Here is a 24,370-nt window from a genome sequence, read left to right as displayed (position 1 = left end):
GGACGGACAGGACGGAAGCCTAAGCTGTAGGGGTGGACACGGGGAAGGGCAGTGTTGGGTGTGATCGTGTGGGGTAAGCTGACCAGGAACACCCACTCCACCCTTTTCTCTTTTGCTTTCATTTTTATAAAGGAAAAGGGGGTCTGTCAGTTGAGCAGCCCCATGCTACATGATTCTTTATGTTGTATTTTGTTTTGTTTTGTAAATTGTATAATTTCTAAATATCTGAGTTTTAAAAAAAGAAAAAAGTACAAAAAAAATCTTAAGGCCTTAAGAAGGGGTTAGTGCATCTTTCAGGGGTCACTCTGCCGTGGGGATAAAATAGCTGTTTCACAAACAGTTTTATTTAAAAAACAAAACAAAAAAATCAAAAAAATAATAAACTTCATTTTAACCTTGTTTTCTTTCTTTCTTTCTTCCTTTCTTTTAACTCTAAAGCGAATGTGTCTCTTTCTCTTCCCATCCCAGCCCCGGGGTGGCTCTGGTTCTGCCGCAGAGGTGGTTGCCCTCTGACTGGTGCGGCTGCCAGGCTCTGTGCGGGCCGCGCAGCCCTTGCAGCAGAACTTGGAATGAAGCAAACCAAGAGCTCCTGTCTGCCACTCAGCCTGGAGGGTGGAACTCAGTCAGTGTATGGGGATGGCCGGATTTACTTAAGTTGATACAAGGGCATATTTCCAATCAACATTAATTTCAAAAGTTATTAAAAAATAATGCAGTGTTAATGGACTTTATTTTAGAGAATAGAAATATTGGAAGGGATGTTGTGAAGTAGAAACAAGCAATTATAAATGAGTTCTTGTGTGCTCATCAATTTGAGCCTACAGAAATGGCAGATTAATTTCGTTATAATGGCTACATCAGGCAGAGCAGTCCATTTCTCATTTTGCTCTGCCAGGATGAAGACGTGGGTGGGTATGCCATGTGTGGGCCATGGGACCTGCATAGGAATGACGGCTTTTTGAGCTTCGTGGCTTCCGCTCTGTTCTTGACTTGGCACTAGCACAGTTCAAATGAAATTGATAGATTTCAGGTGTTAAGGGCTAAACCACAAAAGGAAAGATGTATCTCTCGACTTGCTGATGACACCTTGAGTGAGGCACTTGTGACTCTTCCAGGTCCTTCTTCAAACTGGGTACTAAAAAGACTGTTCACCGACGACTGGCCCTTTTCCATACCTCCCCCCAGACTCCAGCTTCCTGGCTTCTGCAGGAAGCCTCAACAGTTCATGAGCATTTTGAACTCCTGCCACTTTTGAGTTAACATGTATTTTTTTTAATAGACTTTATTTTTAGAGCAGTTTTAGGTTCATAGCAGTGTTGAGAAGTTAGAATTTGCCATGTATCCTCTGCCCCACCCCACATGCCCAGCCCAGCCTTCCCCAGTTACCAGCGTGGTGCTTTTTATGATTGGTGAACCTCCATTGGCACATCGTCACCCAGAGCCCATAGTTTACATTAGGGTTCTCTCTTGGTGGTGGACATTCTGTGTGTTTGGACAAATGTATGACATGTATCTGCCATGACAGTATCACACGGACTCTTCACTGCCCTAAAAATCCTCTGTGCTCTGCCTGTTCATCCCTCCCTCCCTCCCCTGACTCCTGACAACCACTGATCTTTTAGTTTTGCCTTTTCCAGAATGTCACAGAGTTGGAGTCAGACAGTATGTAGCCTTTTCAAATTGGCTTCTATTGTTTGGTAATTAAGTACTTACTTAAGTTTCCTCCATGTCTTTTCATGGCTTGAGAGCTCATATCTTTTTTAATGCTTTAGAATATTCCACAGCTTGGATAGTTTATCCATTCACCTACTGAAAGATCGTGGTTCAGATTTTGGCAATTATGAGTAAAACTGCTATAAACATCAATATGCAGGTTTTTGTGTAGGGAACTGCTAAACTGTCTTACGAAGTGGCTGTACCATTTGCATTCTCACCAGCAGTGAACGAGACTTCCTGCTGCTCCACGTCCAATGTTAAGCACATTCACATTGTTGTGCAGCCGAGCTCCAAAACTTTGGCATGTTGCCAAGGCAAAGCCCTGTGCCCATAAGACAACGAGAGGCGGCGCCCAGTTCGTGGCGCTCCTCGGCCGCGCCCTCCGGCGCCCTCCCGGGGAACTGCAGACGCAGCCGCCCAGCGGGGCCTCCACCTGGATCCCAGCGGGCGCGGAGCGAGTCGGTACCGCGAGTCAGGTGAGACCGCTGGGCCCGCGGCGCCCCGACTAGCTAGACGCAGCTTCCAGGGAGGAGCGGGAACTGGGGGGTTTGTGCCGCGGGGGGGGCAGGGTGGTGGAGAGCGAGCAAAACGCCGCCAACTCTCCCAGCGCCCTCGCTGGGGGCTGCGACTCCCTCCCGGCTCCCTGGGGCTCTGCGGAGGGGTTGCTCCGCATCCCGCGGGGTTCCCGGCCTGGGTCTCGGTGCTTGGGGGACCCAGGGCCCCGCGCTTTCTGATCCGCTATCTTGCTGACGTCACGCTGGAGTCTGAGCCTCAGGTCAGTGTCCAGATGAGCCTTCCCTGTGCGGGTGATTCCTGTGGCGCGGGGGCAGGGGCTCATCCCTCCAGCCCCAGTAGCTCCTCCGGGGCAGAAGCCCACCAGGGAAGGCGGTGTATGTTTCTAAAATAATAAATCTCAGTAACTTAAAAAATTTCCCTCATAGAAGTTTGTGTCCAGTGTAGAGCATAGATAAGAGCATGAGTTTTGAGACAGACCCTAGTGGTACTCTGTAACTTTGACCCCCCTAGCATGATCCCTGAGACACTGCCTTGGCGACCATAAAGCCACCTGCCTTACAGGGTGTGGGGAGGACCGGGGAGAGTGAGCAGCCGTGCCTGGCATGTGAGTGCCGCGTGAACAGAGGCAACGATTGCACAATGATTGCAAAAGGCCGTAGTCCTCATGATTGCAGGTTTTCCTCAAGGCCGCCTGTCCTGGACAACAGGTCCCTAGTATCAGAAGGGTACTGCTTCAGGCATGTCTGTCACTGCCCTTATGTCCATCAGAATGACTGCTTGGGGAGAGCATGACACATCCAATACAAAGCATAAATAAAGGCAGTTTATTGAGAGCCACTTTGAGGAACACTTGGACCATCCTGCCAGCCCCACTCACACCACCTGGTTCTCTGGCTGTCCTGGGTGGAAAGTTACTGCTGGGACAGGAACATTCAGCTGAGGCCAAATGAGAGACCACAGGCAGGATCTGAGAAATCCCCAGGGTGCCCAGGGGTCTCACCCTCTTGGTCTGTTGACTGGCCTCAAAACTGATCTCCCTGCCTCCTTGAGGCCCAGGGACCCCAGTTCCCCACAATCCAGTCCTCGGCCAGACTTGCAAAGCCCTAGCCTCAAGCTGCCTGCCTCCTGCTGTTTCCCAGTGGTGCTTTAGTCCTGCTCCAGGTCACCCTGTCTTGCAATACCAAGCCAGCTGAAGCCCTCTAGGAAGTCTTCCTAGAAAGTCCTGCTCCATCCTAGAGCAATGTCCCCATGACCCTCAAAGCAGTCCCAGCACTGCTGGCCTGGTATGTCAGCTCTCTGGCTCCCAATCCTCCACTTGGTCATGAGCACCTTGGAGCAGGGACCCACCATTGCCTTCCCACCATGTGGCCAGTGCCTGGCCCAGCAACCAGCACAGGGTACATCCAGACAGGGTGGCACAGAATCCAAACCTTGGCCAAAGCAAGATGCAGGGAAAGCAGGTAAACTGAGGAAGACCCATTTGGGCCCCAGCTAGCTACCCTCTGGTCCTGGGCCTGACAGGAGAGTGGAGATGTTGAAATTTGGAAGGGCAGAAGCAGCTTTCACAAACCAAGCAGTAATTGCAAATGTTGAAGCCAATACCTGGAAACCACAAGCACTCCATGTCCTGTCTGAAGGTGCCCTGGGAAGAACCTGGTTCTCTCACTGTTGGGGAGTAGTGGGGGAGGGAGGGAACCAGGGGGGACAGGGGTAGGGAGTGTAAGTTGGGGGAGAGCACCTCCAAGACCCTGGAATAGTCTAGCAGTTTTCAGAAAGAGAGGTTGCCTCACATACCCCTGGGATGGGTGAGGAGGCCTGACGTCACCTTCCCTCCCCTCCGAGCTCCTGTGCCTGTACACTTGAGGAGGTTTGGGCGTCAGAGTTCCCATCAGCTTTACTGATTTAAAAACTCCGCCTCAAATCTCACCCCTTTCATTGTTGGAGGAGGATACTGAGGCCAGCGGGCTCTGTCCTAGCATGATGTCGTCACCCCCCTGCTTTGGGAGGGGTGAGAGGCTGAGCACAAGGGAGGGCCTGGTAGCCACAATTCCAGCCTGGAGGTGGCATGCACTGGTGCAGGGTGGTACCAAGGTTTGCACCTTTCCTTGAGGGCTGGAGCCACTGAAAGAGACCAGAGTCAGGGTTGGAAGGAGTGGGGCTGGAGCCAGGGCAGACTTGGCCCAGAGGGAGGGAGAAGGCCAGCCTCTTGAGAATCCATTCCTTGTGGTCCTCAGCAAGAATCTGAGGGCATAAATTACTTTTCCACCTGGTTTCCAACCCTTTGTCTTCTAGAGTTTGAACAGCTGATGTTCAAGGACAGATAATGAGGAGGAAGAATCAGTCCCACTCCTCCGAGGACAGTCACATCCTATGCTAAGCTACCCTAGTGCCCTGAGCTTATTGGCAGCCTGGTCAACAAAGGAAAGCACCCACCCCACATTTCTTCGAGTCAGGAAATGGACACAGGCAAGAAGGAGATTCATCACCTGGATGGCCACAAGAGCTGGGAGGTCCTTGGACCAACTTGTAACAAACTTAGGAAGGCGTCTCTGGGCCATGGAACTGGCTAGTCAGGGAGACCAGGGAATCTGAAAACAATCCTGCTGCCTCCCCACCCCTAGCTTCAAACTCACCGCAGCCACAACCACAACTAGGCGAAAACCAGGCCAAGGAAAACAAACAAGGTGAAAACAAACCAAGGAAGCTGAGCCAGCAGCCAGCCAGGTGCGGGCCCCCAGCAGTACTGCCAGCAGCCTCAAGGTGGGAGGAGGGGGGTTGGGTCCAGGCAGGCCCTGAGAACTAGAGGGCTTGATGCTGGGTCTGTGTGTAAGTGGTACATGTGTTAATGTGTGTGGTTTCGTGGGTGTGTAAATATGTGCATGTGAGTAGTATGTGAGGGTGTGAATGGTTTAGGGGTGTGTGATTCTGTCTTTTGAGTGTACTCATGTGACGTGAGGGGACACCGAGAACTTCATCCCCCCTACAATGGTCTTTCTGATCACTGTGACCTCCTAGAGCACCAGTGAAGCCCAGTAACAAACCTGGGAAGTGAAGGCCACTCAGGAGGAGACAGGTGATAATGAGACTGTAGGGACATGTTCTGGGGATGAGACTGTGACCACATTAGGGAGTGTGAGCCTAAAGTGACCGGTGGATGGCAGGATCAAGTCCAAAGACCCCTGATTCTTCTTTGGAATCTTTACAGAGCTGGAGAGTCAGGCTTGGGGGAGGGGAGGACTTCTCAAATCCTAACCCCCACTCCCTTGGGATAAGCACCTGGAGCGAGCAGGAGGGACAGCGGCCACCCCTGCACCCTTTGACTACACAATCTCCCTGGCAGGTTGGTTCAGGGCTGAGGGCAAAGGCCAGTCTCACCTCCCTTGATAAAAGGGTCCAGGCTGGTCGAGCCCTCGGGATGTGGTGAGAGTGCCTGCCTCTCCTGGTCCTACGTGCCTGGTGTGGTGAGGAGCCCAGCCCACTCTGAGGCAACCATGGGGCTGCTGACTGGGGATACACTAGGGACCCTGGCCATGGCCATCGTCATCTTCCTGCTTTTGGTGGACCTGATGCACCGGCGCTCACGCTGGGTTGCACACTACCCACCAGGCCCCATGCCACTGCCTGTGCTGGGTAACCTGCTGCAGGTGAACTTCCAGGACCCAGTTCACAGCTTTAGCAAGGTGAGAAATGAAGGCAGGGTTGGAGGGTGGGCAGCAGAGGGGCTGGGGACCCCACCTAGCAGCAGTGGGTGGTGGATGAAGTCACAGGCTGGACAAGGAACTAGACTGATGAGGCTCCCTGACGGAGGGCATTCGTGCAGGGCCTGAGGACAGTTTGGATTTTCCAAACAAAATTCAGAGAAGGCAGAGGCACTGAGGGAAGGTGGGGACTTGGCAGCAGGTTGGGGATTCAGTTGGCCAGCACTTAAATTACGTGAGCCTGAGTCCTTTCTGAATACATCAGGAGGAAAGGTCTTGAGAATGGGGGAGAGGAGTCTGGTTATGAGTTGTATTTAAATCAGAAGTTGAGGCTTGAGAGAGGTACAGAGATCTGGTTCAAATCTTGCTGCTGTGAGACCTTGGGCCTCCTGTAAAATGGGACGCTAATTTGACAGTTTTGGTAACCTTTGCACAGTCATAGCTGGGTAGTCTGATCCAACATGGAGTCCTTGACCATAGCGGATGTGACCCTCCTCCCGGGCTTACAAGCTGGATAAAGTCCTTGCACTCACTCCCTACTGGTGGCCCAGAGGCCCCCCAAGACTAAGGCCATGATGCTGGGCCAGCACCCTCGCGGGTCGAGGCTTGACGATGCTCCTTGACCTTTGGCCTGCAGCTGCGGCGTCGCTTCGGGGACGTGTTCAGCCTGCAGCAGGTGTGGACGCCTGTGGTCGTACTCAACGGGCTGGCGGCTGTGCGCGAGGCGCTGGTGTACCACAGCCAGGACACCGCTGACCGCCCACCTGCGACTGTCTACGAGCACCTGGGTTTGGGGCCGCGCTCTGAAGGCAAGCGGAGGAAGGAAGAGACCGCATCCTGGCAGGGACAGGGCCAGCAGTGAGGCGATGCCGGCAGGGCCAAGCGGAGGCAGGGTCGTGAATGTTCGGTGCAGGAAAGAGCGAGCGAATCTGAAGGGGCGCACGGTGGAGAAAGAAGCCCGAGTCGCCCGAGTCAAGGGTGGAGGGGGAGGAACATGGGCGGGGAGAGGGCGGGACCTTGCTGAGAGGGAGGCCCTGGGTCACTGAGCACAAAGGGGACGTCAGTATGGTTAGGAATGAGGAGGACGATGTCAGAGTGGGCGGGGCAGGGGGCGGGCCAGGACCTTCCCCTAATGAGGAAGGGGCCACGGTGGGCAGAACAAAAAGTGGATCCGAGACCTGCCCCTAGCAGGGGAGAGTTGGCGAGCAATGCGGGAGGGCACAGTGAGACCTGTCCCCAACTGGAAGGGGGTGTCAAATGGGGAGGGACTTGGGAGAGGGAGGAGGGCGAGGTTAGCAGGGACGGAACAGGTGGCGCGACCTGCCCAGAAAGGGGGCGGGGCTGTGAGCAGAACAATGGGCAGGGCGGGGAACCCGCGGGCACAGTTTGCGGCAGAGGGCGGGGCCGCGGCTCATCCAAGCCCCGCCCACGTGCCCGCCCCGCCCCCAGGAGTCATCCTGGCGCGCTATGGGCGCGCGTGGCGCGAGCAGCGGCGCTTCTCCGTATCCACACTGCGCAACTTAGGCATGGGCAAGAAGTCTCTGGAACAATGGGTGACCGAAGAGGCCTCGTGCCTCTGTGCTGCCTTCGCCGACCAGGCTGGTGAGTACTGGGGCTAAGGGGCAGGAGAAGAGACAAGTTTGGAGAAGCTGGGGAAGAGGAGAGAGAGGCGACGCCCTGACCCGCATCGTCCCCTCCTAGGATGCCCTTTTAGCCCCAACGCCTTCCTGAATAAAGCGGTGAGCAACGTGATCTCCTCCCTCACCTTCGGGCGCCGCTTTGAGTATAACGATCCTTGCATCCTCAAGCTGCTGGAACTAATTGAGAAGGGACTGAAGGAGGACGTTGGCTTCTTGCGCCAGGTGAGGGGAGGTAGGCGCCGAGGAGCCCTGCAGGGCGAGTTCCGTTGAGGAGGCCTCAGCCCTGCAATGGGCCTTCCTGCAGGAGGATTAGTGTAGGGGGCCAGAGGAGAAAGGGCATTCCCAGAGAGGCAACTGCAAGGGAAAAGGCCCAGAACTGAGGAAAGGACAAACACTGAAGGGAGAGGCGGGGCCCGGGTCAGCGGGCTTAGGAGGGCTCCTTCACTGGCAGGCAGCTGCGCCCATGAGATGTAGACTTTAGGTTTATCCTGGGCCCAGGGTCAGGAGAGAGGGTGAAGGCCAGAACTTAGGGGGGTACAAGGTCAATAACGGGGACACCCTGGAGATAGCTGGGGCCTGACTGGTCAAGGTGAACACCTTGAGCACCAGGAGGCCGCAGGGCCCCATAGCTGTGACCTGCACAGGTGCTGGAAGCAGCCCCAGTTCTCCTGCGTATCCCGGGGCTGGCCGCCAAGGTCTTCTCGGGGCAGAGGGCTTTCGTGGCCATGATGGATGAACTGATCACCGAGCACAGGATGACTCGAGACCGGGCCCAGCCTCCCCGAGACCTGACTGACATCTTCATGGATGAGATCGAGGAGGTGAGCTGACAGGGACAAGGGTGTGCGTTGAGGACCCCAGGAGGCGAACCCAGGCAAGGTGGGGCCTGTGTATTACCCTGTGGTCATGAACCCGTCCGGGCTGACAGGAGCAGAGTGGGAAGCCATTTGGGTCTTCCTCCCTCTGCCCCTGAGCTCACCTTCCCTCCCTCTGCCCCTGAGCTTACCTTCCCTGCATGGCCCAGGCCAAGGGGAACCCCGAGAGCAGCTTCAATGACGACAACCTGCGCATAGTGGTGTTTGACCTGTTCTCTGCTGGGATGGTAACTACCTCAGCCACGCTGGCCTGGGCCCTCCTCCTCATGATCCTGCACCCAGACGTGCAACGTGAGCCTAGCCCAGGGGGGCCGGGTGGGATGGGTGAGGGAGGAAAGGGACAGTCTGAGGCCCCTGAGCTTGGCTGATTTGGCCACCAGCAGCAGCTCTGTGCTGAGGCTAAGCCCCAGCTCAGAGGTCACAGTGACCTCCTCCTCCATGCGGGCACAGCCCTATACAGGAGGCAGGAGGAGGTTGGGGCCCAGACCTTGGGTCTGACCACTGAGGATACTTACCTTTCCAGGACGTGTGCAACAGGAAATCGATGAGGTGATAGGGCCGGCACGGCGACCAGAGATGGGGGATCAGGCCCTCATGCCCTTCACCATGGCCGTGGTGCATGAGGTGCAGCGCTTTGGGGACATCGTCCCACTAGGCTTGCCCCACATGACATCCCGTGACATTGAAGTGCAGGGCTTCCTCATCCCAAAGGTAAGCCTACAGCCCTCCTCATCCCAGCTCAGCACCACCTGCCACCGGTAGCCCCAGTATGGCCATTGCTAGGTGGGGCCAGGATGGGAGCCGAAGGCACCCAATCCTCATTTCCACAGGCAACAAATGTCCCAGCCCGGGTGGGTGTGGGGATGAGCAGAGGCAGGGCCTGCCCTGTCCATTCAGAGCCCCAGTCAGGTGGGGAAGACAAACTAAAGTGTGCCACTGCAGTGTGTTGGAGGAGCCCATGCATGCAAGGACATGTGGCAGTCAGGACACCCATGGGAGGCAGGTCACTTGGCCCTGCCATGGGGACAGGGAGGGTGCCAAGAAGCTTCTTGGGCTGAGGGTCACTTGAAGAGTCCAGGTATGTGCCAGGCAGTGTGTGTGCTCCCCGGGTGTGTTTGGTGGCAGAGGTGCAGGCACCCCCCCCCCAGTCCACACCCACCCATGCCAGATATCTCCTGCCAGGGGACAACGCTCATCACCAACCTGTCATCGGTGCTGAAAGATGAGACCATATGGAAGATGCCCTTCCGCTTCCATCCGGAGCACTTCCTAGATGCCCAGGGCCACTTTGTCAAGCAGGAGGCCTTCATGCCTTTCTCAGCAGGTGCCTATGGGGTGCCTGGCTTGCCTCCCCCTCCCAAGGGAGTCTTGGTGGGGTGGAGCGAAGGCCCCCAGGCTCACAGAGCCCCCACACCTGCACATAGGCCGCCGCTTGTGCCTCGGGGAGCCGCTGGCCCGCATGGAGCTCTTCCTCTTCTTCACCTGCCTCCTGCAGCGCTTCAGCTTCTCGGTGCCCCCTGGGCAGCCCCGCCCAAGTGACCACGGTATCTTTGCCTTCCTGGTGACCCCAGCCCCCTACCAGCTCTGTGCTGTGCCTCGCTAGACGGGGACACCAAACCCTCCACCCACTCCTCAGGAGTAGCTCTGATGTACAATAAACCAGTCTGGTGGCTGCAACCTGGCTTGAGTCCCACCTGGGGCCCCTGACCAGCCCCTTGGCAGTGACGGGGCCTCAGCAGCCTCCCTGGGTCCAGCTTCTGCCCTAGCCTGATCCATCCTTACCTGTCATTTGACCCCATTTGAGAGAGGGGTATACTGAGGCTCAGAAAGTGAGAGATTATCCCCTAGTCACCTTTAGAAACCCAATGCTGATTACCTGGGTTAGTGACAAAGTCTATAAATAGATCCTGGTTTCTGCTGTGAGGAGCTCGAATAGGCTGGTGAGAGCTGTCAGGCCCCGATGGGGATGGGGAGGGCCCCACTCTGCCTAGAAACTCTGCCTAGATGCCCACATTTCAGGCCCAGCCACACCCAGCTTGTACCATGGGCCAGCAGCTCAGCCAGCACCACAAGCTGCTGCCCCAAAAGGTGGGGAACTCAGGGATGGCTGGGAGGCGACAGGCTGAGTTATTACCCAGGGCTCAGTCTTCAGATGCCAGTGCTCTCCCTGGGAGGCCTGACAGCAGCCCGGGAATGAGCTGCCCCAAGATCTGATGGGCTTCCTTTCCCAGCCCCTTAGGGATGCTCATCCAACCCCTGCCCAGTAGAAGTTGCCACTTACGGCCACACCAGAGCAGGAGGAGGACACTCATCTGGGCTCCAACTTGGGGCTCCATCCTGAGTGGCCAGGTCAGTCTGGGCTCTCGAGAGGCTTGGGCAGGACAGGGAATAATAAGCCCTGTGGGCCGTAGGGATGACCTAGGGACAGTGGTCAATCTTGAACCCATGTGACAATGAGGTGGCCAGAGCAGGAGAAGGCCATGTGGGGACCTTGGAGGAGACATCTTGGCCCTAGTCTTTGCTCTGCTATGACACTGTGTAACCTTGTACTGCTTGTTGGGGCAGGGAGCGTGGACAAAGCCACACTCAGTTTGTGGGAATTTGAGGCCCCTGAAAGGAGGCAGCCAGACCTGCAGAAGCAGCAGCTGTGGATTTACTGGACACTCTGTCATTCACGGTTCTGAGTCTTGGGGAAGTCAGAGGCTGGGAACCAGCCCAGCCAGAGCTTCCTCAGCAGCTGGGGGACCCAGCCCTCAGGCGTTTCTTCCTTGATGTCCACCTCAGAGGCCTCTAAAAAGCACAAACAGGCAAGCCCAGTGGGTCCACTTCTGGAAGGAACCTTTCCCCAGGGCCAGGGCACCCTCTGTACCAGGGGAGCAGGGCAGCATTGATAAAAGGCTAGGGTATTCCTCCAGCACAAGGGGAGTGGTCCCCGAGTCCTGCCAAACCAGGAAGGAGCCAAGGGGGCTCATTCAGGGAAGATAAGGCATCTGGCTACCTGGGTTTCTTCCCTCCCCTCCCTGGGGCAGGAGAGTCTGAGAGGAGCTGGGCTATCTGTGACCTCTGCAGGGTCACTGAGATTAGGGAGGAGGGCAGCCCTGCTACAGCAGGCTGCGGTCAGTTGTCTTACCAGAAGTATATACAGCAATCTCCTTTCGGGCCTTTTTAGTTTCCTGGGAAGGAAGAAGGGGCGTGGTGGGGGCAAGGTTCTACATTGTGCAGATGGGGAAACTGAAGCCGCACTTAACAAGAAGTCGGGGGAGGCCAGGATTCAGAGCCACTCCGCTTACACATGTCTGCTCCTCTCAGCTCCACACAGAGCTGTTCCTCCACTGGGATAGCAGTTTGGCCCAGTCATCTTGGGGGTGCCCCAGCACCCCCCACCACTGCCCTCCTTCCCCATGGCCTCTCCACCCTGCAGCGCCCTGGGGCTTCTCAGTAAGAGCCATGCTGGGATGTCCCAGTTGAGGCAGGGGCTTCCTTACCTCCCCTCCTGGAGGCACTGACACAGCCTCCTCCTCAGCCACCTCCTGCCCAGCTGGAATTGGGCTGGCCGCTTCCTCCCCTGGGGATCTCACTTCGCCCTCATCCTGAGACAAGACATCCGTCTCCTCCTTGGGGGCAGCATCATTTGGCCCTCCCGTTGTCTTGGGGGTCATGGCCTGCAGGGAGGGTCAGGAGGGCAGAAAAAGGCAGAAGGGCCCTCTGCTCACCTAACCCCTCCCCATCCTCCACACTTGGAGTGTGTATAGTTCTTTATTTTCAACAGATTTCCCTCCCTTCTCAGCTTGGGCCGTGGTAGGGCTGTGAGTTTCCTAGAGGGGCCCTGCCACTCTGCCGGGGACTCCTGGCTGTGAGCTCATGGAGCCAGCAGGAGAGAGCCCCAGCCCTGGGCCCTTCCGAGCAGGCCTCACTTACCTCGGAGTCTTGCTTCTTCCCATTCTTGACTCTGTGTCTCTGCGTAGGGAAATGGGACGTGACATACAGCTCTGAGTGTGTGGGAGTCGGGCCCATCTTCTTACTGTGTGTGCCTCCCAAGGGTGCCCAGGACAGCCACCCTACGCCAGGGGAAGAGAGGTCCCCAGCCCTTACCCACCTGGGTAGTCACAGGATAGCACTTATCCATCTGCCCCCACACTGGCCTTAAGGTCTCCCCTATGGGCTGCACAACAAAGAGAGAAAGGAGAGAGGGAAGGTGAAGTGACATCTTAAGTGCTCAGCGATGCACTAGTCTCCACAGTCAATGCCTGCTGCACAGAGACTCAAAGACTACAAACCAACAATAATTGATGTCTTCAGGAAGATAAAACTTTGCATTTATGAAACAAGAGTAGGCTCTGTTCAAAGAGCAATCTCTAAGTCTTTTGTGTGTTGGGGGGGCAGTAATTAGTTTTGTTTATGTTTTTATTTATTTTAATGGAGATACTGGGGATTGAACCCAGGACCTCATGCATGCTAAGCACAAGCTCTACCACTGAGCTATACCCTCCCCCCCTGAATTCTTTAAAAACAAAAATATGATCATGGGAATTAAAAATCCAATCAAAGTGTAGAAGATAAAGTTGAAAAAAGCATTCCCCAGAAAGAACAGAGAGAAGAGGTCAGGAGCTCCCACAGCGAAATCAGAAGGAAGAGAGTCAACACTTGAAGTGGCAGGGGGAGAGACCAAGTAAGTATGTGAGCTTTTTAAGACAGTTTCCCAAAGACGAGGGACATGAGTTTCCAGAAAAGAAGGAATCACCAAGTGTCCAGGACAACGGATGAAGGAGACCCACCCCAGATTATGTCATTAATAGATTTCAAAACACTGAGGATGAAGAGAAGAACCTAAAAACTTCCAGAAACACACAGAAAAAAGTCTGTTTTAGGAATTCGACTTTCATCAACACCAATCTTTGAGGTCAGAAAACAATGAGGATCTTCAAAATCTGTGAGAAAATTATTTCTAGTCTAGAATTCTAACCTAGCCAAACTCTTAGCTAAGTATGAAGTAGACCTTTTCAGACATACTACCTCAAGACAACCCCTCAGGAAGGAACCAGAGGTTATGCTCCACCGAAAGAGAGAGTAACACGGGCTCCCACACGTAACAAAAGTGAAGCGTCCTCCAGAATGACAGCGAAGGGAGGCCCCAGCTGCGCAGCAGGCCTCAAGGGCATCCTGTCCAGATGGAAACAGGATGGAGGGCTCCATGAGGTAATGTCTCCAGGAAAATGATCATATTGATAAACAGCCTAATTTGTCTAATTGTATTGCAAGGAAATTTTTTTTTTTTTGTTAGAGAGCTTGGGTGAATTAATTATAGGTACAGAGAAAACTAAAAACAATTTTAAAGAGGAAAAACCAAAATTATACACAACTATGGTATGCTACATGATTCAGCTAGGAATATTATTTATATAGTCTAAAAATTACAATATACACCTATTAGAATGGCTTTTTTTTTTAAGGCAAATACTGGAAATGATGTAGAACAAGTGGAACCTCTCATCCATTGCTGGTGAGAATGCAGAATGGGTACCAGACACTTTGGGAAAGCTTGACAGTTTCCTACAAAACCAAATATACACTTCCCACATGGCCCAACAACCCCACTGCGAGGAATTTGCCTAAGTGAAAGGAAAGCCTACTTTCACATAAAACTTGTACAGGAATATTTATAGTGGTTTTATCTGTAATTGTCAAAAACTGGAAACAATCTAAGTGTCTCAACTGGTGAATGGACAAACCATGGAACATCTACACAGTGGACAACTACTCAGCAATAAGAAGGAACAAACCACTGCTGCACACAGCTACTGGGTGGACCTCAAATGCACTGTGCTGAGTGAAAGAAACAAGACTCAAAAGACCACATATATTGGATGTTTCCATTTATATGACAGTTCTGCAAAGGCAAAACTACAGGAACAGAAAACTGTCCACTGGATGTCAGGGGCTGGGAGTGGGGGAAGAGTTGACTACAAGTGAGTATGGGGGAGTTTTTTGAAATGATGGAGCCGTTCTGCATCTTGGTTGTGGTGGCAGTTACACAACTGTATACTTTGTCAAAACTCATAGAACTGTACACTAAAAAAGGATGAATTTTAATCTATATAAATAATACCTTAATTTTTAAAAAAGTGAATAAAAAGAGACCACTCTAGGGGAGGGGCTTAAAAGCCAAAATGATATAAAAATCAGGAAAAAAGCAATATGATACTGTAAATTTTTTTCACAATTGAAAATGTCATTACTCAGATTAAAACATTTACAGTGCCAAAAATTAGGCTGTAACTATGCTGGAAGGCTGGAGAGAGATGAAATGTGTGTTGGCAATAAGTGTGCACTTGTTAGAAAGCTAAATCCTCATCTTCCATTGTAGGAATTCACTGGATAATGTTTAAATCTGAAAAATCAAGACAAATAAGGATAAGCTTTCTACTTAGAACCATAGGGGCAAAACCAAAGGCTATGACTAGAAAGGCTGGAAGCTGGAAAGGTGGTGAGAATCGTGGATGGAGATGGTTGGTGTAAAATGCATCTAGTTTTTTGTTTCAAGTCTTAAAACTTTGACTCATCAAACTATATGGATACCTTTGGAGACAATAAAACTTTTTAAGATGGAAATTTGGTGTATATATATATATACACATATATTTTAAAGGAATCAACATTGGACTCAGTGATCCCCAAGGCACCTGCCAACATGGGCCTCGTTAGGGGCTTTCCAATCTCTGAATACACTCCCTAAATGTGTAGTGCACACTTCTCAGTGTTGCTCAGTCACAGATAACCTTGTCCCCATGAAAATCCCCTCTTCCCAACAGCACTAGGCAGAGAGCAGAAGGCCTCCAGAGACCAGGTATGTAGTTCTGTCCTGTCACCTTGGGCATCCTGGGTCAAGTCACTGTCCGTCTGGGAGCCTAAGATTCCTCATCTACAAAGTGGGAGCTTCTGAGTTGCTGTGAGGTTTAAACGGCGTAATAGATGGGCAACACCTAATCTAGCACGTGGCCCTCAGTGAGCATCCAGCATCCATTTGTGTTTTCCTCACAGAGGGCTGGGAGTAGGGGCTTCTGCCACAGGTTCTCGAACCTGGCACATGAAAGAGGGTATGTAACCCCAGGCAAGTATCCTGCTCACCACCACCCCATTCACATATGAGTACAGAACCACATTTCAGGGCTACTCATACCCGTTAGGGGTTATATGTTCCTTAAGGTTTGTCTGGGTCACTGCCACAGAGCCCTGAAGTTACCATATAGCCAGCCTGTGAGGGGCAGGGCCTCCTTGACAGAACACACACACACACACACACACACACACACACACACACACACACGCAGTTGGTTGAACATTTGAGGTCAAATAACATGACCTCTATTTGGGCTACAGTGAGATAGTCCCAGCCTCCTGACCCTGACAGAGGTCCCTACCTGTGATGAGCCCCCAGCAATCTCATGGTCAGGGTCTGCTTTCCCCAGAGACCCCTGAAAATAGTAGTACACCACTCCTGCAAGTAGGTGAAAAAAGACTAGTTAAAACATTTAGAAGAGTGATGCAGTTATTTTTAAATGTCAGTATTTACAATATGCCAGAAATCATATCCTTTAAAACTATTTAAATGTGTGATGAAAGATACTAGGTATTAACTTAAAATGTGTGAGGGGGTAGTTTTTCAAAAGATATGCAAGCAAGTTGCAGATCATGCTGTGGGACATTATTAGGTTGTATGGGGTTTTCTGGTTTCTCTGTGGGTGTTTGGGGGAGGATGCAGGGGGTTTAGAGTGAGACATGAGTTCAAATCCCAGTTTCACTATGAAAGTGCAGAGGGAAGAAAGGGAGAAATAAGGCCAGCCGTGGCTCCGAGCAGCGTGGCCAGCCCTGGGCAGCCAGGTACATGGCAGTTTCAGGAGGCCTCTGGGAATCCTGGTGGGGAGCAGCAGACTGGGGTGGCTCTGAGAAGAGAACTTGTTCACTGAGTCCTGCCATCATCCCCAACTCACCCCAGCACCCAGGCCCTTACCTGCAAGGATGAAGATTTGTACTACATACAGGAACTTGTAGAGCCTGGAAGGAAAGCAGAGCTGAGTGTGAGGCTGGGGTCTCTTGTGCCCTCACCAGTGGGTGCTGGTTTTCTTCCCAGTCCAAGCCCCAAGACCTACTCTTCCAGGGAAGGTCCAATCAATACTTGTGGATGAATAAATCCATCAGCTGTAATGGGGCTCAGCCTGGGCTCCCTGCTGACTAGCCGGCATGACTCTGTGCCTCTGCCTACTTAGAAAGTCAGACGTGGAGCATGGAGCCACAAGAACCCCTGCTCCCCTCCTTTCTCCTCTCCTTCTTTACTTGTTTATATAGGTCCATCTTGCCTCTCCAGCCAGAAGGCAGGGACTCAGCCTTGGCTGGGCATTCACAGTTGTTTATTCAAGTGCTGGATTAGCTCTTCTCCCCACAGCCCTCCAAAGCCCTCTCTACTCTGGACTGACAGATCCCACAACCTGGATTAGAAATAATATTCCATTGTCCATCCTGTTCTTTTAGGACCCCTCCCTTGGGACAAACAGAGCATTTTTGCACTGCTAAGATGATGGCTCCCTGCCTACACACATACACACATACAAAAGCACATCCCACCTGTCAGAACCAGGCCCTCCACTCTGACCCTAAGTCCCAGAGACACTATAACACTCAGGGAAAGGGGAATATAGAATCCTATTTTCCCTTCCTCGTGAGACCAAGTTGGGGGGTTCCCTTTCCTGATCTTTCAGGGCATGGCAACAGGGCCCACCTAAACTTTACCTCTCTCTCTGGCAGCACATACCAAGCACCATTTTCAGTCTAAGAAGAAAAGATAGGCAGCAGTCAGTGCATCACACAGGCCCAGGATCCTGGTGTTCCTTTACCCTGTGGCTTGCAGGGAGACTGCAGTGGGCTAGAGGCAGTTAGGGGAACGGCAGGACCTCCACCAGCAAGGTTCATCCAGGGGAAAGCCTGCTGGTCACAGCAGGAGGCCAAACTCAGGATGGAGTGGGCTAGCACTAGGAGCTTAGAAAATGCTCGGGAATTTCTCCCAAGACCTCAGAGCCCCAGACAAAAGCTGTTTCAATGTCCTCAGAGTTGGAAAGGTAGGTCCTGGGGAATCAGGATGGAAAAGGGGGGGTGGGGTTGAGAGTGGATTAAGGAAAAAGGTAGAGTTCTATTGAATATTTGGTGCAAAATGACCCCAGGTGTAGGCGGCTAAGTATAATAGTAAATAAAAACAATTAAAAACTACCAACAATTTAAAGCATTTTCCAGGTTATGCAGCGTTTTTGGGATCATCTTGGGAGCACCGGGAGGAGACTCCCTGGCCTCCGCAAAAGGGCCCTGTCTAGAGGCCTGCCTTCAGTGTTGAGCTGCGTATGAACAGACACACTGTGAAGCCACGGTCCCGGGGGGAGATGGCCCTCAGTGTGGCCTCGTAAGGCTCCGTCTCCCAAGTGAGTTCCCTGTTCTCCACAGAGACGATTTCAGAATCTCTCTTTAAACCTCTAACCCCTCTTCTGCCTCCCTCACTTTTGGCAGGAACACAGGTACCATCAGATGCACGTTCCCTAGACTTTCTGCTACCAAACTCACCCATCCTCTGCTTCTCACAGGTCATTTCCTCTTCAGGGGAGGAGGCTGTGACCCTTCTCTGGGGCCATCCCCCTCCTGTGCCCCATCCACCCAGATTCTCCAACCGGGGTATCTGGGGGTCTCCTCCCTCACTTGTATATTCAGCCGTCCCTTCTCTTGTGGCTCCTCCTCATCAGCATTTGAACACATTACCCATGTCTTCCATTAAAAGAAAAAGGCTTCTCCCTTGAACTCATATCCCTTCTCCAGATACCATTCTAATGGTCCTCTACCCTGCACACCAGTCTCCTTGAGAGAGCTGTCCAGGGTATCTGTCTTCACTCCACTCCACCTCTCCGTCACTCCACAACCCACTTCAATCTGTTTCTGTCCCCCTCAAACTTGGAAATCTCTCTCACCAGGTCGCCAATATCCTCCCTGTCACCAAATCCAAGGGGCCTTTTTCAGGCCTCAGCTCACTGCATCTCTCTGCAGGACACCCTTCACATCGACTCACCTTCCCTGAGAATACTGCCAGCAACATGTTCAACAGTAAGCTTTTTAGTCACCTGTAACTGGGTGTGAGCGGAGTCATCAGGTTTTTTCTGAGAGAAGGTTTTGAGTGAGAGAAGAAGAGGAGGAAAGGGGAACACTAAGCAGGAGGGATACAGAAAAGGTGGCTAAGAGTCGCAAAGACAAATTTCACCTGCTTGGGTGGTTTACTGAGGGCAGCCTTTTGAAACTGCTTACCAAATCTGCCAACCTTGATGATCTGAGCAGTTTGCAGTACACAGGCAGTATTCACCTTCCCTCAGACTCCAGGACTGAGACTGAGAAGGGCACAGGAGCCCAGCTAAGTCTGGGAGTCCAATCACAGACCCTCCCTTCCACAAGCTGTGTGGTGTCTGTGTGTGACATCATGTCTTAGGGGGCTTTATGACAGGACAACCTCTCCTACCTTGACAGAGTAGTATGTCATTGCCACAGGGTGGTTTTAAATCCCCGTGTCAGAGGCAGCACCTTTGTAGTATCTCTTCAGTTCCATTCAATGCCATGAATTCTGCTTGAGCACCTACAATGTGCCAAAATCTACGCAAATTCCGGTAGGGACACAAAGACACAAAGGTGTGTAAGACTCAGTCTTGTCACATAACACAATACTCTTATTTTTCAAATCAAAAACAAGAACACAGCCTGACTATAAGTGTCATCCATTCGTCCATTCATTCAACCAGTGTCTGCTGAACTTATATTTCGGGCCAGGAATAATGCTGAGAGGATAGAAAGGTAAACAGGACGCAGAGATGGCCCTTAAGGAGCTTGAAGACATCAAATAGACAGCTTCTGATTCAAGACAATAACTTCTATACCCTCCCCAAAAAACTATGAATGTAACAAAATAATAATTACAAAACTATGGTGGTTAAAACTGAGGAATGCCTTAGTTTCACAAACACATAAAATATTTACCAAGATGGATCATATTCTCAACCATAAAACAAGCCTCAATAATTTAAAAGATTAAAGTCATTTAAAGTATGTTCTTTGACCACATGGAATCAAAATAGAAATCAGTAACAGAAAGATCCCTGAGAAATCTCCAAATATTTGGAAACTAAACAACACACCTTTACATAATATATGGGTGAAATAATCAAAAGGAAAGAAAGTATTTTGAACTAAATGAAAAGAAAAAAAATCTCAAAATTTGTGGGATGCAGCTAAAACAGTACATAGAAGGAAATTTACAAACTAAAACATCTATATGAGAAAATAAGAAATGTCTCAAATCAAGGACCTCAGTTTCTACTTTAAGAAACTAGAAATGGAGAAGCAAATAAAAGCCAAAGTAAGCACAAGAAGGGAAATTTTAAAATTCAAAGTGGAAAGAAATGAGGTAGGAAACAGAAAAATAGAAAAAATCAATAAAACGAAAAGAGCAACAGAATGTACAATCTTCTAGATAGAATAGATCAGGAAAAAATAAATAAAATGCCAATGTTCAACATCAAGAATGGTAAAGGTGATACTGATGCAGATTCTATAGATACTAAAATGATCATAAGAGAACATTATGAACAATGAGATGCCACTAACTTTGACAATGTAGATGAAACAGACAAAATCTTAAAAAAAAAAAAAAAAGCCCAGTACCAAAGCACATGCAAGAAGAAATATACAACCTGAATCATTCTGTATCTGTTAAAGACATTGAACTTATTTAACTTCCCCACAAAGAAAACTTCAGTTCCACATGGCTTCACTAATAAATTCTATCAAACTTTTAAGGAAGAAATAATATCAATTCTATATAAACTCTTCCAGAAAAATAGGAGGAAATATTTCCCATCTCATTCTATGAGGGCAGAATTATCTGATATCAAAACCAGACAAAGATGACATAAGAAAACTACAAAACAACTTCTTTCATAAATATAGATGCAAATATTATTAACAAAATCTTATTAAACTGAAACCAACAATACATAAAAAGGATAATACACCATTACCAAAGGAGTTTACTTTCAGGAATGTAAGGTTGGTTCAACATTCAAAAACCAACCATTATAACTCACCATACTAGTAGACTAAAAAAAAAATCATGTGGTTATCTCAACAGATACATAAATAACATTTAACAAAATCAACATTTGTTCCTGAAAACAACCTCCCAGAAATCTAGAAGTAGTTGGAACATCCTCAACCTGATGAAGGACATCTACGAAAAACTTAGAGCTAACAACATACCTGATGGTAAAATACTGAATGTTTTCCCCTTAAATTCAGGAATAAGGCAAGGATATCTGCCCCTGTTGCTTCTATACAACATTGTCCTGGAAGTTTTAGACAATGAACTAAGTTGAGAAATAGAAGTAACTGCCCCTTACTCTATCAGTAAACCTACAACACTCCTGAATATGGCAATGATGTCAGTGAAAAAGTGTAAGATCAGACTTCCCTTCCCATGCCTAATCTAGTCCAAAAATCAACCTAACATTTGAAAATCTGATTTATTATCACTTGTCAATTTTTCTCCTGAAGTCAAATTGTACCCTTTGAGTAACAGAGTTCTAGAATCAGAGCCTCATGACTGCAATGATTCAGCCCTTTACATATATCACTTATATTATTTGTGTTAATTTCTTAAGAGAGCTGTAACATTTTCCCCATCAATTTCAGCTGCAAACTGCAAATGAGACAAAACCCTTTCACTTGCATATATATCATAATGTTGCTCACTGATTATACTAATATTTTTCAAATTTGATAATCACAATTAGTCATTAAATGATGATCACTTTTTTCAATGAATTACAAAGATTAAAATTTTAAAAATAAAAGAGAGAAGTAAAAGGCAACCAGATTAGAAAGGAAGAAGTAAAACTGTCTTATTTTGAAGACAACATGATTGTGTGTAAAATCCTACAGGATCATCCAAAAAGCTACTAGATATATAGCAAGGTGAAGGATACAAGATCAATATATAAAAATCAATTATATTTTCTGTGAACCTAAAACTGCTCTAAAAATTGTATTAAAAAATCAATTGTATTTCTATAAAATAGCAGTGAACAATTCAGCATTGAAATTTTAAAAACACTACTTATAATAGCATCAAAAATATGAAATACTCTGACAAAATGTGTGTAAAATCTGTACACTAAAGAGATTTCTGGTCAAGACAGTGGAGTGGTAGGACCACGAGACTGCCTCTCTTCTTGAGTACAACAAAACCATAACTGAATGCTAAACAACCATTGAAAAAAGACTGGAACCTAGCAAAGATCTTCTGCAAATGGAGTCATAAGGAACCACAGCAGGACGGTAGGAGGGGCGTGCTTACGATATAATTGGGCCCCATATCTCTCGGGTGGGCGACCCGCAAGCTGGAGGTTTGTTAAGTCACAGAGGCCCTCACACAGGACTGAGAACTCTAAGCCCCACGTCAGTCTCCCCAGCTCGGTCTCAGCATTGGAAGAGAAGGAGACCCCAGGATACCTGGTTTTGAAGGACAGGGGAGCTTGGCTCTGGGACCCTCACAGGACTAGGGGAAATGGAGACTCCACTGGCTCGGGAAGCATACACGGAAACTCATGTGCACCAGGTCCAAGGGCAGAGGCAGTGATTTCATAGGAACCTGGGCCAGACCTGCCTGCTGGATTTGGAGAGTCTCCTGGGGACGTGGGGTAAGGCTTTGGCTCACTCAAGAGACATAAAAGCCGGTGGCAGACATTTAGGGAGTGCTAATCTACCTGAGCTTTCCTGGAGGCTGACATCTTGTTTGGATCATTAGCACCAAGACCTAGACCCACCCAACGGCCTGTAGGGAAGCCTCAGGCCAAACAACATACAGGGTGGGAACACAGCCTCACTCATCAGCAGACTTCCTAAGCCACAAAGACCTCTAGACACAGCCCTACCCACAAGAGGTTCAGGACCAAGCTTCAACCAGCAGTGGGCAGGCACTGTCTCCTCCTGCCAGGAAACCAGCATATGCCTCTAGTTCAGCTTCATCCACCAGGGGGCAGATACAAGAAATAAGAAAACAATAATCCCAAAGCCTGTGGAAGGAATCCACAAACACAGATAGACGATATGAGGCCAAGGCAGAAGATAAAATCCCAGAAGAAGAAATAAATGATGAGGAAATAGGCAATTTATCTGAGAAAGAGTTTAAAGTAATGATGGCCAAGATGTTCAGAGAACTCAAGAGAAGTACAGATGCACAGAGCGAAGTTTTTAGCAAAGAGCTGGAAAATATAAAGAATACCCAAACAGAGTTGAAGAATAAAATCACTGAAGTGAATAATACACCAGAGGAACCAAGAATAGACTAAATGAGGCAGAAGAAGGGATCAGTGAGCTAAAAGACAGATTAGTGGAAATCACTACTTCAGAACAGAAAAAAGAATGAAAAGAAATGAGGATAGGTTAAGAGAACTTTGGGACAGCATGAAGCGTGCTGATATTTGCATTACAGAGGTCCCAGGAAGAGAAGAGAGAGAGAAAAGACCTGAGAAAATTTTTGGAGAGATAATCACTGAAAACTTCCCCAACTTGGAAAACGGAACAGTCAAACAAGTCCAGGAAGCACAGAGAGGACCACACAGAATCAACACAAAGAGGAACACACCAAGGCACATCATCATCAAATTGACAACAAGAATAAGGAGAAAATATTAAAATCAGAGAGAGAAAAGCAATAAATAACATACAAGGGAACTCCCATATGGTTATCAGATGATTTTTCAGTAGAAACTCTACAGGCCAGAGGGAGTGGCACAATATACTTAAAGTGATGAAAGCGGAAAACTTACAACCAAGAATACTCTATCCAGCAAGGCTCTTGTTCAGAATTGACGGAGAAATCAAAAGCTTCACAGATAAACAAAAGCTAAAAGATTTCAGCACCATCAAACCAGCTTTACAACAAATGTTAAAGGACCTTCTCTAGTCATCAAACTATAAAAAAAGAGAACAAAAAGAAGAAAGAGAAAAGAAAAGAGAGACCTACAAAAGATTGCTTTGGCTGTTCAGGGTCTTTTGTGGTTCCTTATAAATTTTGGAGTTGTTTGTTCTAGTTCTGCGAGGAATGTCATGAGTATTTCGATGGGAGTTGCGTTGGATCTGTGGATTGCTTTGGGTAGTGTGGCCATTTTGATAGTGTTGATTCTTCCAATCCAGGAACACAACAAATCTTTCCATTTCTTTGTGACATTTTGGTTTTTGGAGTATAGGTAATCGCCTTTGTTAAGTTTATTTCTCGGTATTTTGTTGTTTTTGATGTAATGGAAATGTCTCTGCCAGTTATAAAATTCTGGTTTTTGAAGTGAATAAAAAAAAAAAAAGAATGAAGGGCTGCAAATGGCAAAATATCCTTCTTTATTATGGGTGAATTGTATTCATACACACACACACACACTGCATCTTCATTTTCTATTCAACTATTAATGTGCACTTAGGATGCGTCCATATCTTGGCAATTATAAATAATGTTGCTGTTAATAGCAGGCTGTATGTATCTTCTTGAATTCATTCTTATTTTGTGGTTGGCTTTATTCCTTTGACAACTATGTAAGTTTGAAAAGCTAAAGCTCTAAACATCCTTAGAAACAATGAATAGTACATATATGTAAATTTAAAAATATATATGCAGTAAAAAAAAAGATCTATCAAGCTATGAAAGACATGGAAGAAACTTAAAAAGACATATTACTAAATGAAAGAAGCCAGTCTGAAAAGGCTACAAACTGTACGATTCCAACCAAATGACATTCTGGAAAAGGCACACCTACAGAAACAATAAAAAGATCATGGTTTTTAGGGGTTTGGGGATAGGGAG

General features: G+C 49.1%; 2 protein-coding genes across 4 annotated transcripts in view; one reads left to right on the top strand and one right to left on the bottom strand.

Moving 5' to 3' along the window:
- Positions 1 to 5,620: 5,620 nt before the first annotated feature.
- LOC102510557 (cytochrome P450 2D14) lies at positions 5,621 to 10,122 on the top strand. The gene is made up of 9 exons (XM_006174686.3): positions 5,621 to 5,912; positions 6,568 to 6,739; positions 7,380 to 7,532; positions 7,632 to 7,792; positions 8,215 to 8,391; positions 8,595 to 8,736; positions 8,969 to 9,156; positions 9,628 to 9,769; positions 9,870 to 10,122. Exons 1-9 carry the CDS (start codon positions 5,724 to 5,726, stop codon positions 10,046 to 10,048), a joined length of 1,503 nt encoding a protein of 500 aa, XP_006174748.1. The 5' UTR covers positions 5,621 to 5,723; the 3' UTR covers positions 10,049 to 10,122.
- LOC102520392 overlaps positions 8,898 to 24,370 on the bottom strand; it is a 31,096-nt gene continuing 15,623 nt past the window's right edge. Inside the window, exons 3-11 of one of the 3 annotated variants that reach the window (XM_032492346.1) lie at positions 17,230 to 17,268; positions 16,454 to 16,497; positions 15,864 to 15,940; positions 12,542 to 12,607; positions 12,364 to 12,402; positions 11,931 to 12,107; positions 11,576 to 11,618; positions 11,076 to 11,235; positions 8,898 to 10,816 (exon numbers count right to left, since the gene is read on the bottom strand). In XM_032492346.1, coding sequence (XP_032348237.1) covers positions 11,114 to 11,235; positions 11,576 to 11,618; positions 11,931 to 12,107; positions 12,364 to 12,402; positions 12,542 to 12,607; positions 15,864 to 15,940; positions 16,454 to 16,497; positions 17,230 to 17,268 — 607 coding nt within the window. In that variant the 3' untranslated portion in view covers positions 8,898 to 10,816; positions 11,076 to 11,113. Of the gene's footprint in view, positions 10,817 to 11,075; positions 11,236 to 11,575; positions 11,619 to 11,930; positions 12,108 to 12,363; positions 12,403 to 12,541; positions 12,608 to 15,863; positions 15,941 to 16,453; positions 16,498 to 17,229; positions 17,269 to 18,985; positions 19,175 to 24,370 lie in introns of those variants that run through there. The other 2 variants (XM_032492349.1, XM_032492347.1) reach the window with 2 other exon arrangements.

Source organism: Camelus ferus, chromosome 12, assembly GCF_009834535.1.
Source record: "Camelus ferus isolate YT-003-E chromosome 12, BCGSAC_Cfer_1.0, whole genome shotgun sequence".
Classification (NCBI taxonomy): domain Eukaryota; kingdom Metazoa; phylum Chordata; class Mammalia; order Artiodactyla; family Camelidae; genus Camelus; species Camelus ferus.
Note: the sequence above shows the minus strand (reverse complement) of the source record. Positions and strands in the feature narration are given on the sequence as shown.